At 45.5% G+C, this 14,292-nt stretch overlaps 1 protein-coding gene across 3 annotated transcripts in view; it reads right to left on the bottom strand.

Annotated features, from left to right (window-relative positions):
- Positions 1–14,292, bottom strand: part of LOC116949350 (voltage-dependent calcium channel subunit alpha-2/delta-3-like) — a 118,753-nt gene that overhangs the window by 71,470 nt on the left and 32,991 nt on the right. For all 3 annotated transcript variants that reach the window (XR_004403898.2, XM_032966560.2, XM_032966559.2), the window contains exons 4-10: positions 12,659–12,718; positions 11,446–11,608; positions 9,419–9,550; positions 8,545–8,605; positions 7,679–7,829; positions 3,767–3,841; positions 213–302 (exon numbers count right to left, since the gene is read on the bottom strand). Coding sequence is in view for 2 of the 3 variants with exons in the window: in XM_032966560.2 (XP_032822451.1) it covers positions 213–302; positions 3,767–3,841; positions 7,679–7,829; positions 8,545–8,605; positions 9,419–9,550; positions 11,446–11,608; positions 12,659–12,718 (732 nt within the window). In the remaining variant the exon portion in view is untranslated. The remainder of the gene's footprint in view (positions 1–212; positions 303–3,766; positions 3,842–7,678; positions 7,830–8,544; positions 8,606–9,418; positions 9,551–11,445; positions 11,609–12,658; positions 12,719–14,292) is intronic.

The raw sequence follows: 14,292 nt of genomic DNA, 5'->3' as shown, positions 1-14,292 counted from the left end.
ACTTTGGAGAAAGGAATGAAAGAGATGCAAATCATTGCAAATCACGAGGTCATGGATTTCATGCAGCTCGGTGGAATAGGATGCAGTGATTTAAAACTGTACACATTTTCGCGCTGCATTTTAGGATTTGGACATTTGTCGAGATGAATTCCACGAAAAAATGTAACAGGGCTCTGCAAGAAAAAGACACCACAGGCGTGGCCTGAGCTTACCTGGTCCAAAATCACGAAGCCTTCCTCCAGGGCATTTGCCAAATCTGCCACCCCCTGTGCATGCATATCCTCCAAAAGCTGCTTAAAGTGCTGAAACATACATACATACATTTTAAAAAAGTATTATGAAAGATATACACTTAAACTTAGGCACAAGCACACTTCTTTAGATATGTTTTAATTTATGTTGATTTCCCGTGAGAGAAATTCCCATCACTTGCAGCGATCGTTGGATGTTTTTAAAGTTTTTACAAAGTCTTTTTTATGTTCCGTCATATTCAGCAGAATTACGATGTTGAGTGGGACATAAGAGACTCTCAATCGATATTGAACATTTGCGCAATAAACCAGAGCCACGAGTCTCGGAAGCCACATGCGAAATAAAGTCAGACCGATCAGATGAGTAAGTGCAAACATATCAGGCAAATAAGATCACACGCTAACTGCTCTGTGCTTTGAACTGGTTTCGGCAATGCTTTTTGCCACTATCTCACCACCGTGGCCATGTACACAGGCGCTCATCTTGATGCAATGCATCCTAGGACTTCTGGTTCTCCAGTTGGAAGACAGACTGGCAGGCACCCTGTGCCAATGTCCAGCTGAGACTTCTCCAATAGCCCCCACCTTTGCCGCCCGAGTGGCCTCGTGTGGTGACAAGCGGTGGGTCTCACGTACACTTTGGCAGTCCTCAATGAGCCGTTGTGAGATAACGGCTAATTGACCAGTCTCCACTTCAGATTATTCCTCCTCAAAAAAAAGGTTAATTGCATTTTGTAACACGGCCAATTGTTGCAATTGCTACGAGAATCGCTCACCCTCGGTTCACCTTTGGTCGTTGATGTATAAAGTGTAAGTAATAGCATATTTCATTAAAATAATATATCTAGTGTTAAGATTATATAAAATAAGTAACCACATTTGACTCAAATGCCTAGTATGTCGAAATACTTTTTTGCTGTGAACCCCATTTTGTATTAATTCTCAAACAGTATACTTTGTTCTAACCGCTTTACAAAGTACCGTTTAGGAATTAACATTTACAGCCTAATTTGTCATTCTACTGCTGGATGAGGGCCTCCCCCTATGCCTTGTGACCAGTGCAGGATATCCGATCAATTCCCTCTCCTGCCCACAACGCCCATCAAACCCGCCTTTCGTGGACGTTTCTCACCCACATCCCAAACGCAGTCCCGGATCGACCCTGCTTAGATTCTGAGGTCTTGACTGGGATCGCGAGGATGGAGGGTTGATTTGGTCATAGGCCATTTTAAAATGATGCTATGGGGGGTGTCATTTTAGAGAGGGGGTTTTTTTCCCCCACAAACAAACGAAAAGCAGTGGAAATGATGGTGGTTGTCTGGAGATTTTAGTTCAATTAAATAGGCTCCTTGGGGTGGGCACAGCGGATCATTAGCATTGAAAATCGCCATTATTCAGAACCCGGAGTCCCACAGTCAAATCGAAAGGGTACCAACAGGCGAGCAAATCCAGTGTGACAATCTGGAAGCGGATTTCTTTGTAGCATTCACGAATGCCCCTCATAAAGTATCACCATTACCTTCCGCAGTCCCGCACCTCCAATTCGCACGGTTGGCTACGTACGGCGTCAAAGAAGTTCAACGAACAAACATACAGACGTGTTGGAAAAAGACAGGCGTACCCGCACTTTACCCCCACCATACGCAACCTGCAGATCGACGTCATTGCAGGAGCACTCATTTACACTGGTGGATGGACAGAGGCGGGATGAATGTAATAAACCTACATACGTACACATACACGCTTCCCCAGCACCCTCGGTAAAAAAAAAAACGTTTCCGTGAAGCCATTCTAATCACCGTTTCACTCAGCCTGAAACGGCATCGCTCGTGCCACTGCAGGCTGAAGGACCTTCCACTGTTGAGAGCTCTTGAGATCGTCCCATCTGGAGTGTATTTTGCCCTCCTCTTCCAACGCCGGCCAGACGTTTTGGAAGAGCTGGGAATTCCCCACTAATTACCCCACCGCACGCGGCACTTTCGGTCATTCATACCGCTGCATGGACAGAGACATTGGGTGTATTTAGGAAACTTAGCCCCATTGTTTCACCTGCCCATGCCAGGAGACGGAATCAAACTGGCAGATTCTGTCTTGCAGGTCCAGCGCGCTTCTCATTATTCCACCACAGCATCCGTTCAACTAAAACTAGAGCGACCAGTTTGTTGTTAATCGTGCCACGCGTGTTTTACAATGCTTGTTTACTCTTCTATCAGCCATCGATCTTTTGTCAGGTGGCTTTGAAGAAGATTATAAAAAACGGTACATTATCTCTGCCCCTCCCCACACCCATGTCATTAACGCAACTGCACTGTAAAAATGCGCAAAACACAGTTACCTAAACAAGTATGAATATAAATTGATCGCCGCATGCATCTCTAAATATCTGATTAGTTTGTTGGATTTTAGACTTTTAGTGAGGGTGAGCAAAAAAAATACGAACAAATTAACATTTTTTATGGCGACGAATTTACATTTATTGACGGTCGCGCTTATAAATCACGACTTTTTTTAAGCCTTCAAATATCTTGGTAAATTAATTTTGAATGACTATTATATATTCTACATAAAGCTCTGAGTTATAACATAATTTAAAACATCACGTACTTGACGATTTATTTATAGCTGACAAACTTCACGGGCCAAAGTAATACCTTCTCACGGTGATGTTAAATGCATGAGCTGCAGCGGTGGATGCTGGTGAGGTGTTATGGTCAGTACACTAGACTTGAAATCCAGAGGTCACTGGTTCAGTATCTAAAAGGGGTACAATATTTAAAAAATATGAATGTTTCGTTACCCCCCTCCCCCCCATCCCCCCATCCCCCCCATCCCACCTCTATTTCAATTATTTGGCTGCTATAAATGTCCACGTGATAAACCACTTCGTTGAGAAGCTATCATTTGTGGCCAGGTCGCTTCTGAAGAAGAAGCTCATAGCTCAGTGAGCTTTACCTCGTCAAATAAAAATAGTTCATCTTCATTGTTTATTTTTTTGTGATTTGCTTACTTTTTCTACATTTTGCACTCCTATTGTGTTTTGTGTTGTGTGTTGTTCTCTCTGACCCGCTGGTACTAGTCATCTGTGAAAACTTGTTTCATAGCTCATCGGATTCCTCCAGCATAAATAAGTATTCTGATTCTGTATACAAAGCAGTAGAAATAAGAACACCACCCTTAGTAGATCAGGTGGGTTGCATGTGATGGGGTAAAGAGTGTGGATACTATCACCTCTTCCAAATGTCTGATCGGTGTGGAAGAGTAGGCCAAAAATACCCACTTAGAGGGGCCTAAAGAATGGAACATCCACTAAGGAGACAGGGCGTTGAAATCAGCTCGTGTGTAGGTGCCAGGTGGTCGCTACAAACATAGAGAGATGGCGACAGCTTAGGGTAGCCTTCATCCAGCAGTGAATTTATCATGGCTGATGATTGCATTGTTGTTGTTGTGTGAGGCACAAGTACAAATCAGACAAGTCACAGGAAAGACTTGTTTGACGAGCCGGTGTGCAGGCTTACCTCTCTGTTGTCACGGTTTGCCTGCACCATCCCTCCTTCGAAGCACGGCTCAATATAATGCAGCTGCTCATTGTACTGGCACACAGAGAAGGGACACACCATCATCATAATCAACCATCATCATCATCGCCCGCAGGAGTCAAGGCCACTCTGCCTCTTTTCAGGTCATCCAGATCAGCCATTGTTAACTAATTTCTTTCGTGCTGCTTTTTGTGTTTAGTTTGTTGTCCTTTGCCCGCACCTCCGAATATCAAGGTTCACTACCTACGGTGCAAAAGAAGTTCAACGTACATACATTATACTCCTGCACATGACTTGATCTCATCGCCCCATCTCAGGGACGCACAAATACGTATGCACTCCTCTACGCTATGGCTACCAATCTGTTCGCAGTATCGTCCATTAGCAATCATCCATTCAACAAAGTATTTCCTGCCCAATCCGACATTTCTCAGCATTCAACATTGCGTCTCTGAGTTGTGTGTTGCTTCCTGATCCACGAACCCCCTGTGTTTGCCATTTAATGCAAGTCAGAACATGCATCTGGTGTATGTTTCTTTGCACACTTTTCAGCTTTTGTTCCAATTGTTGTTTCAGTGTCCGCATTTCTGCTCAATGTGTGATTAATGGCAGTATAGAGTCAATAAAAAAAGTTCCTCTTCAGCCAGAGATGTGACTTTGATCCACATTCATTTTTAGGGATTGGTCACGTGATGGTTGTTTGATTGCCTACATTTCTTGTCGTTAACCCTCCACCGACATGACAAGGTTGGCACCTTTTACAAAGTCATTATTCTTACGTGGCCAAGTGTATCGATCGAGTTCTGACCGACAGAGCCCCTTCAGCAGTTGCTCAAGGGGGTTCTTTTTATTTTTTCACGGCGGAATTCGACGCGTCGCTTCGGCCTTCACCAGGGTGGTGGGCTTGGGCAAATTGGGCACGAGACGCCACACTGTGACACTGCGACGCTTGTGAAAGATATGCAACCCCTCGTCCACGCATTCCGAACATCGCGAATACGTCAGAGCGCCGAGGCTCTGCGGCGGCGCGCTTTTGTCCGCAATGGGAGTTGATTGATGGTGCGACATTTCTCGCAAATTACATATTTATATAGAAATTCGAATTTGACAAAAACAAATGATAAATCGGTTATGGCTCATGTATTCACTTGATTTGCACTGGAAGTGCTACTTAAATTCGAAAAAAAGCCATTATTTCCCTCATGGGATGATGATCAGTTGAAATGTAGGGCTTATTAGCAGCACATTACAACGTACATTATTTATGATTTGTAGCAAAATATGGCGTAAGTGATGGGGCGGTGTAGTTCTGTGGATTAACAGACACACGTCGAGCCAAACTGTTTATCCAGGAGGTTCCAGACACCATTAAAAATCAATTGATGCCAGGTGTCGCGCTATCATCAGCGTTCTTTCAAAGTAATGCACATCAACTAGATTCGTCATGCCTCACAGAATGACTGAAAAACAACAGCGACGCGCTTCAAGGGAAGGCCGCTGCCTGGGTTGGTGCCACAGTCTTTTGATCACGCGTGACGATGTTTTATTTACGGATCTTTGGATGATGCTTTAAAACCGCCAAGAATTCTGGATCGATGTACCCTCCGATGTGTCTCCGGGTTGTGCCGCGCGTTTGGAACTACGCGGTTCCTCGTGAAGCTCCCAGGCACGTGGAGATAAACGTCGGACATCACGCTGAACAATACGTGGTCACAATTGGGATGCACATCGTTGAAAAGCTATACGGCACAACGCGACAATCCTACACAGTGTTATCAACGAGGTTTTTTTAACATTTTCTTACGACATTACAACTTGGGGTGCTACAGTGGCGAGATGTTAATTACCTCGCCTGGTATGCAAGAGATTGAGGGTTCGATCCCAACCCTGACGGCTGTATACTTGGAGTTTGCATGTCTTCCTCCGTGGCTACGTGGATATTTTCTCCGGGTCCTCTGGTTTTCCCCTCCACATTTATAAGCATGCATGCGTTTAGAGCATTTGACTGATATTAATTTTCCACGTGATAAGCTACTTCATTGGACTATCATCTGTGGCCAGATCGCTTCATAAAACAGAGCTATATAGCTCAGTAGGCCTTACTTGTTAAAATAAAAATTAGTCTTTAGTTCAACTTACACACTGTACAATGGCGAATGATGCAGATGGAAGCCTAACACAGTGTGGATTTGCAATAGTAATACACGCGTGTTTTGTTTGTTTTACTTATAAGCCCTTAATCCCACGGACGGTTTTAGTTTTGACAAGGTACGCACCCATTTTTTTCATAAATTATTCCAGCAACATAAAGCAACGTGAATAAGGGCACGCCCCTTGGGACTGGGAGGAAATTGAAGTGGGGCTGATAAAGTAAAGGACATCGCTTGATTTGTTGCGTGAAATTGCACGAGAAAGCACTTCCTCTGCCAACAATTGTTGGCAGAGGAAATATTTTATCTTATAGAAATTAATCCATTGGTTATAGGTTAAAAGCAGTACTGGCACATTCCCAGATGTGTTGCTGCTTGAAAGATATTATACATACAAAGAGAGTCCTGTAATTAAAACGTCGATAGCATTTATACCTAAAGTGCTCGCCATTAAGTTGCAGGCAGAAATAACACAAAAAGTTGATTTTATGAAGTCGAAAGGCAATGTGCCCAGAACGGTAGACCATTTATCTGTGAATACGGAAATTCGATGTTCAACGCAAGTTCATGCGCACAACATCGATTGCCCGCCAAGGCTTAGACAGTGCTGCTTGCCTGTACCTCGTGTGCCCAACGAGCATGTATGTATGCTGAACTTATTTTGCACGGTCCGTAGCCAACCGTGCCAATAGCAACGAGCCGTGGATCCTTGCGAGCGAATTCGGAGTGAAGCAGACAGCGCTGATGAAGAGCGATCACCTTTGGTTTTATGCAAGAGCACTCACTCTGCTGGGCTCAGTGACTTCCCCTAGCCTAAGCCCCACTCAAAGCTCTGGGTTCGGCCCCGCTGTAGGAAACCCACAGAGGACGTTCCTGCCTAGCAGCAGCATCAGTAGCAGCTGCAGCACTGAAACAAAGCAATAATCCCAATTCCTTGGTGACAATAGGCGACCGTCCTTCAGCGAACCATGCATTGCATGAAACGCCCGAGCAAGGCCCACGAGAGAAAATAAGGTGCTAATGCTCCGTGGTTGTTTCGTTTTTTTTGCACGATAGAAACACCGAGAGGAGAATTCTAGCGGCAGACGGATGTGGCCTGGAAACCGTGGATTTGCTGAGCAAGTGGGGAGCTTTTAGACCTTTAAATAATGGAAGAGCCCTTTTTACATTTTTAAATTCGTAGAGAGGGGTTGATTTCTGGAGCGTGTAATTGTGTATATGTGTGCATGAATATATGTCAGTGCGCACATATAGGGTAATGGTATAGTGTTAGGTTGGTGTTACAGACGGTTATTATTTTGGCAGAACAACTTATCCCAACGTTATTGTAAATATGCGCTGACATAGAACAGTCCTTCACATTTGGATTGTAATTTTGACTTCATTTTTCTGGCTACATCACTGCGCTCTGAAGTTGTGACCTGCGGTCAATACCTGGCCACGGTGAACATCAGTGGTGTGTGCTATCTGAACGATTCCTGGGCCACTCATTTCACCGACCCACACTGATCAGCGAGTACGGTCAACCCTATAACTGACATGGAGTAGGGAAGGCTTCATCCCGCAGTGCATTGACAAAGCTACGTAAATTGCTCTGACAGTATTCTATTTTGAAAACGATATCAAGGAATTGAGGCCCACTTATTGTCGTGCGACCGCTTTTTTCCGATAAAAACGCAGCAACGGCCGAGATGGTCGATGACACCGATGGAGCGTGCGCAACGTCATGGGGGACACTCACAGCGATGACGTTCACGAAGTCGTTGTCCCCGAGTGTGTCCAGGATGGTGCTGATGGTCTGCTTGGCGATGGTGAGGCGCAGACCCTTCATGCTGCCACTCACGTCCACCAGAATGACGATGTCCTTGGGCGACGTTGCCGCCTGAATGTACCTGCGTGCGGCGAGATCGTGAGGGTGGTACAGACCAGAACGACGAGCAGTCTTGGCTTACCGGTGAAGTGGCTGATCAACTAATTGCCTGACTCACTAACTCACTAATCAACTGAGTTAGTAATATACTGACTGACAGACTAATTGACCGACCCCCTGATTGACTGACCAATTGACTTATTGACAGACTGATTGATCATCCGATTGACCAATTACTTTCCTGGCCAACTGACTTAATGACTAATTATCTTATTGAATAATTGACATAGGAACTGATTGATCAACTAACTTACTGAGAAACCTATTGAATTAGTGACTGAATGATGGACGTAGCAAATGACCCAAGGACTGACAATAAACATTTGATCAGCTAACTCATGCCTTTAGTGCATGCCTTTGTGGCAAAGCTGGGTATGGACCATATAACTCACTTTGGAGGCAAGGATCGTTGGATCACGTAGATTATGTGAACCTCCAAACCACGCTGGCCAGAAGATAGCAGTACAGAAAGTAGGTTAGAAACCCATCTTAGTAATTGTCCCTTTTTATGCATGGTGGGGTTTTTTTGTCTGAGTATGTGAGCTTCCTCCTGCATAGTCATTCGTGAAATCGGTCAAACATCCAAATTGCAGAAAGTATTTTGAAACTCAGTGAGCTTTTTCCTGGGTAAATAAATGACGTTATTATTACTTTTACAAGCATGTACAAATACTCACCAGCCCCTGTTCCTGCAGTCAAATGAAATCACTCCATTTTCATCTGGCGTCCATTTGATACCTGGAGATATGGGCATCTTAGAATCGGCATCTGGTGTCGGTGAATCATATAACACAGGGGTATTTGATTAAGTAAAGAGACACATGCTGTAAGTTATGAGAGTGCAATTTTAGTCAACTAAGATGTGTTACTGATTGGGAAATCATACCATCACTTTTGTGCCCTTACACAACTGTACATCAGAAGAGCACTGTGCTGTTATTTGATGAAAATCATCAAACATCACGATGACTATGGCCTCCTGTAGCTGTCAACGATTAACTACCCTGAACCAAGATGCAGGCAGTGGGGAATACTAAATGCGATCATTAGATATATATGTATTTAAACATGATTACTGACTGCACTGATTTGGCTGATGTGATAATTGTGGATTCCTCGCATAAAACATTTAATAACTTAAGGATGGACAAAAATTCCACACGATAAAGGTAAAAATGCAACCCTGCAAAATCCGTTCATTGCTACTACTGGCATGAGGGCCTCCACCAGAGGGAGTTACAGACAGGGCCCTCTCGAGTATATTTGACCTACTCTTCCACACTGGCCAGACGTCTTAGAAGAGGCGAGAATATCTGCACTTCACAGCACCATACGGCTGGGTGGTCAGAGAGTGCCGGGAGTATTTAAGAAACGTGCACCTTTTGTTTCAACTGCTGCACCAGGTGAGCCCTGTGGCCACAGCGTGCGAACCGTTGCACCGTAGCTCAGACCACAGCCAGGGGGTCAAATGGCGTAACAAAGTTCAGCCAGTTGGCAGATGTCCGGAGACGCACGGACGTGGCCCCGTTGCAGCGCCAATGCTCCGCTTACCTGGGTACTGGCGGAAGAATCCCGTGGAGCTGCCGTAGTATTGCCAAGTGAGGGTGGCATCGCGCTCGAAGTTGTCCTCAAACACGGGGTTCAGGGCCTCGGACCAGAATGCCCCATTAACGATGTTCGGCTCTGAACACAAGAGGGGAGAGTTAGGGGGCTGCCCGGTACTGGCATGCCGTTTCACATGTGGTCGCGACCGATGCATCGCACACACAGGAGAAATCAGGGCGATTCTTCCACGATTGACTCTGGCTGTGAAGTGAGAGGCAATGATGAATTCTGGGTTGTGACATTGAATTAAGAGTCAATGTTTGTTTTATATATGCTGTCTTTTGTTAGAGCAGCTTTGTTAGCCATACGTGATGAACCCAGCATTATATGCTTAGGTGGCATACATACGTAAGGATAAATACGGTATATGGAAATCATGAATGCAGAAGTATTACATGTAGATTCAAGCAGACAGGAGAATGGATAATTGTAACTCATGAATAGAGGATGACCAGTGGGTATTGCTTTGATTGCCCAGAAATTACATCCAAAGGCTTTCAAATCAGAGACTGCTTTACAAAGAGAGTGATTGGCAGATAAAAAAATAGCGCAAGTTCAACTTGCTTAAGTCCCCTTTGGTGACTCGCATCTCTCCAGCAGAGAAAGCCAATCTCGTGATTTAAAATGAAATTTGACAAACAATCAGAGAAACAATTAAGAAGTTTTGCATCCTGCTAGAGACAATGAATAACCAGAGGCTGCCACATTCAGGAACAGTGGTGATCTCCGATATAGGGTGTTTAAAATGATGGACCCAATTTCAAAGCAGTATATTTCACGATGGCAACATGTTACAATTACACGAAAAGTTACAAACGGTTTAATGAGTTATCAAGCTTTACTAACCATTTTATAAATACTCTATGTGCCCTCCATCGGACAACATCGAGACGATAATTTAATTCGTCCCAAACGCCTCTCTTCTCACGTTTTCCTCTGAGGTGCGTGGTCGCCCTGTGCTCTTCTCCTTACATAAACAACAGCCCGTTTCCTCAAATTGTCGGTACCAACGACGAATGCTCTTTGACATTGGCGGATCAATGCCAAAATGCCGTTTAAACGCACGCTGCACCGCAATTACGGATTCAGTTTTGCTGAACTGCAGAACGCAAAACGTCTTGTGTTGCGGGGTCGCCATCTTGCGAATGACTGAGGCTAGGGGCTGTTTGGTTTTTGCACAAAAAACTACGGGTTAAGGATATCGGGATAAAGTCAAATAAGCAAGGGAGTAGTGCTCATATACATTGCGGACTCTGAGCCAATGGTGGAAGTTCCACATTCTCTTGGCTGGGTCCATTATGTCCATAGGTTGACCACTGTTCACGTCCTGCAAAGTGGCACTTAATTTATTTGTTAGTCTTTTCCCCACAATGTATTCCAATTGTGCGAATGGCATAATGTTATGAGCAAAGAAATCAATAATGCACATTTCACAGTGAAATGTGTCGATGTGCCAGACAATGGCTGCAGGAGAGATTTTTCACAGGACTTCTGCAATTCTTCTTTTTTCAAATCGCCTTCTGATCCTAAAATTAATTACAGGCGTCTCTTGGTATTTTAAGCCAGGTTCTCAGCGGTTCCAGTTGAGCGATCTGACGTCTGAACAACTCGGGCATGTTGGAACTTGCATATTTACCCAGAATTAATGATAATCTCTCTCAACCCTCCAACCAGGATTTTAACTCACCAGCCGAAGTCTCACAATGAATATTGGGTGAGAGCAGTGGAGAGGTGGTGAGCAAAACCGTGCCATGAACCCAGAAAGCCGAATTCAATTCCTGGCCACGACTAACATCTGAAATCATCCAGGGTGCCCCTTGCTCTTTACCAACCTTCACTGACCAGTATGGTGAAGTATGGTCTCAAACAACCTCCAGTATTTTGAAATATTCTTCTTCCTGTGACAATCTGCGTCCTGGTTTTTGGTACCTCCGGTGTTAGTGTGAGCTACTTAGAGTTCCCCTGGCTGTCACCTTTGTTGTACACGTTGGTTGGCACTTGCACGTTGCTGAGCGACGTGTTGACGGCCAGGTTGTTGAAATGCGCGTTGGGCTCCAGGATGAACTCCCTCGCCAGCTCAATGTAGTTACCCTCCTCGTCCACGTCGTTGATGAATACCGCGTTGTAGTAGTCGTACTGCAAAACCAGGCCCAAGAGCGAAATGCGTTCACCCAGTGGGCGCAATTATCAAGTGGCCAGGCGGTGCAGCTGGCCCATGAGCTGGTGATGCTCGGGTACTAGATTCCGAAGAGGTGGCAAGGGGTTAGTGAGCGCTGGCGATTGGCTGAGGGCCCTGGCGCCACCGGATTTAGGCGGAGAGGCAACGTGAGTCATTTGCCGAGGGTGCTGGCAGATTGTGGGGACTCGGGAGGGGCACAAATGTCAAAATTCCTGTAAACTAAACCTATTTTTTTTTTTACCAGGTAAGGCCCACTGAGCTATACAGCTCTTTTTCAGAAGCGACTTGGACACAAATGAACGCTCAACGAAGTGGCTTATCACGTGTGAATTTATAGTAGAAAACAAACGTCCTAAGCGCGTGTTGATTCGAAATGTGGAGGGAAGAACCGGAGGACCCAGAGAAAAATAAATGTGGCCACGGGGGAAAACGTGTAAACTCCAAATATACAGCAGGCGTCAGGGTCGGGATCGAATCCATGGCTTCCTGCATAGCAGGCGAGGGCGTTAACATCACTGAGCCATCACAGCACGGTGGAGAGTGCGCACGTGAACTGTTCAAGTGGAGCCAAGATGCCTTGGCCATACATCAACGCGCCATGGGCACGTGAAGACGCGAGTTGAGAGGGGGCAGTGATAGAACACTGGAGGCCTGATGTATGGGTAGCACCGGTGCCCAGACCAACCACGCCACACTGCTGCGCTCAGCATGGGGAAATGAAGACATCGTAAACAGTTGAGAATTGGCATTAGTTAACGGTGCCGGCAAGGATAGATAAGAGGTACCGCTCTGTGGCATCCACATAAATGACGGCCATGCTTTCAATAATTACGCATCATCTTATGGCATTTGCAGACGTGATTTACGTAGGTCCGACGTCGCCATGTGGCTGACAGCAAAACGCAATGGAGAAACGTGAAGTGCCAACCCTTATTGTGCCCGCGCTCGCCCGGGACAAATGTCCTGTGCCGTTTGCTCACAGTGTTTCGGTTTGATTTCTGACTCACCTGCATTTCTGAGTTGAACTCATGCTTGAGGTCTGCCTCCTCAGCTGCCTCCACCAGTCTCTGTATTTCACAAAAAAATAAGCAATATTATTATTCTGCTGCTGCTGCTACACATTGACAACGCCACCAATGCTGAAGGTGCGCGGCCTCATTTACTTTGCAGCGTGCATTTGTCAGTGGCGTAAAGTCCAACTCCTCTACACCGACTGTGTAGAGGCGCTGTAGCCAAGGGAATAGGACACTGGGTGACTTCCTATAACGTGTGAAGGAAATGGATTTGAATCACCGCGTACTTCAATTAGCTACGAGTCCCACAATGCAGCTAAAGTCTGTGAGATGAGGAGTGGTGGCACGGTGGTTAGCACACTGCGTTTCTGGGTGGTGTCACACCAACCTGAATATGTGCTCGCTATATGGTGAATCTTTGTCCTTGCTTAGGGTGGAGTGACGATATAACAATGACATACATACACACACACGTATGTTGAACTTCTTTTGCATCGTACGCAGTCAACCGTGCTCACCCAGCGAGCTGAGTTCGATTCCTGACCAAAACGAACATCAGTGGCGACCGATATCTGACCTGGCGCTGGGCCCTCCACTCCTATACCAACCCGCACTGTGCAGCGTGGGCCAAGAGCATTCGACCCCCTCCAACCCGCCCCCACCTCCTCCAATGGCACTGCCATTGACGCGACACAAAATGGAATTGTTGACCAGAGGCTTTGACTGTAACGCTGTCACCGTCCACGTTTCTGCTGCCCCACGTCTCGTCTCCTTTGACGACTACAAGGTATCTTTAAGGTATTGAGGGAGCAAGCCTGCCACAGAGGTGGGCATGGTCAAAGGTCATTACTAGAATCATAACGAGGGCAGTGTTATAGTCTGTGTGCGCGCGCGTGCGTGTGTGCGTGCGTGTGTTGGAGGTGGGGTGTTTGTAAATTGTCACGGTGTGCATGCACGATGCTTTATCGTGGTGTCGGGAGCAGTGGTGCAATGGTTATCACGCTATGCAATGAAACCAGTGAACCAAGTTTGATTCCCGCTGAGTATTATCTGAACCAAACCTGAGCCTCCCCTAGGTCGACTCAGACTCAAATGAGTACCTAGTGTTGTGTGTAAATATTCCCACTGGGGAGACAAAGGCGGTCGGGCGCGGTGCTGATCACCCCCTACTCGGTAAACCGTGCCGGCCTTCATAGTTGCTTACTAAGAGCGCTTAGCCCAACAGTCTGTTCAGTCCGCGAAAAGGGGGATCTTTGTCTTTGTTGCAGGTGAGGTGCTTGTAAATTGACACGGTGTGCATACAAGATGCTTTATCGTGGTGTTTGTGTTTCTGTGTGTGAGCGTTACAGAAACACTGCATGTGAGGTGCATATAAATGTGCCAAATAATAACGATATAGAAAAATCTTGACTTAAAGCTTTCGTAACTGCAGGAATTCTTTGAGTATTTCGGTAAAACCACTTAGATAGATCAAATAAAACTAAATATTGTTATTCTTTTGATTATTTATATTTTAATTATGTTTTATTATTTGATCTATCTACGTGGCTTTACCGAAAGACCCAAAATATATGATATAGAAAAAGTAATATTCACATGCTCCGCACATTTTGTGGCATTAAAAAAAT

The sequence above is a fragment of the Petromyzon marinus genome, chromosome 36 (assembly GCF_048934315.1).
Source record: "Petromyzon marinus isolate PM22_M1 ecotype Great Lakes invasive population chromosome 36, UKy_Petmar_22M1.pri1.0, whole genome shotgun sequence".
NCBI classification, from domain to species: Eukaryota; Metazoa; Chordata; class Hyperoartia; order Petromyzontiformes; family Petromyzontidae; genus Petromyzon; species Petromyzon marinus.
This window is presented reverse-complemented; position numbering and strand designations above follow the sequence as displayed.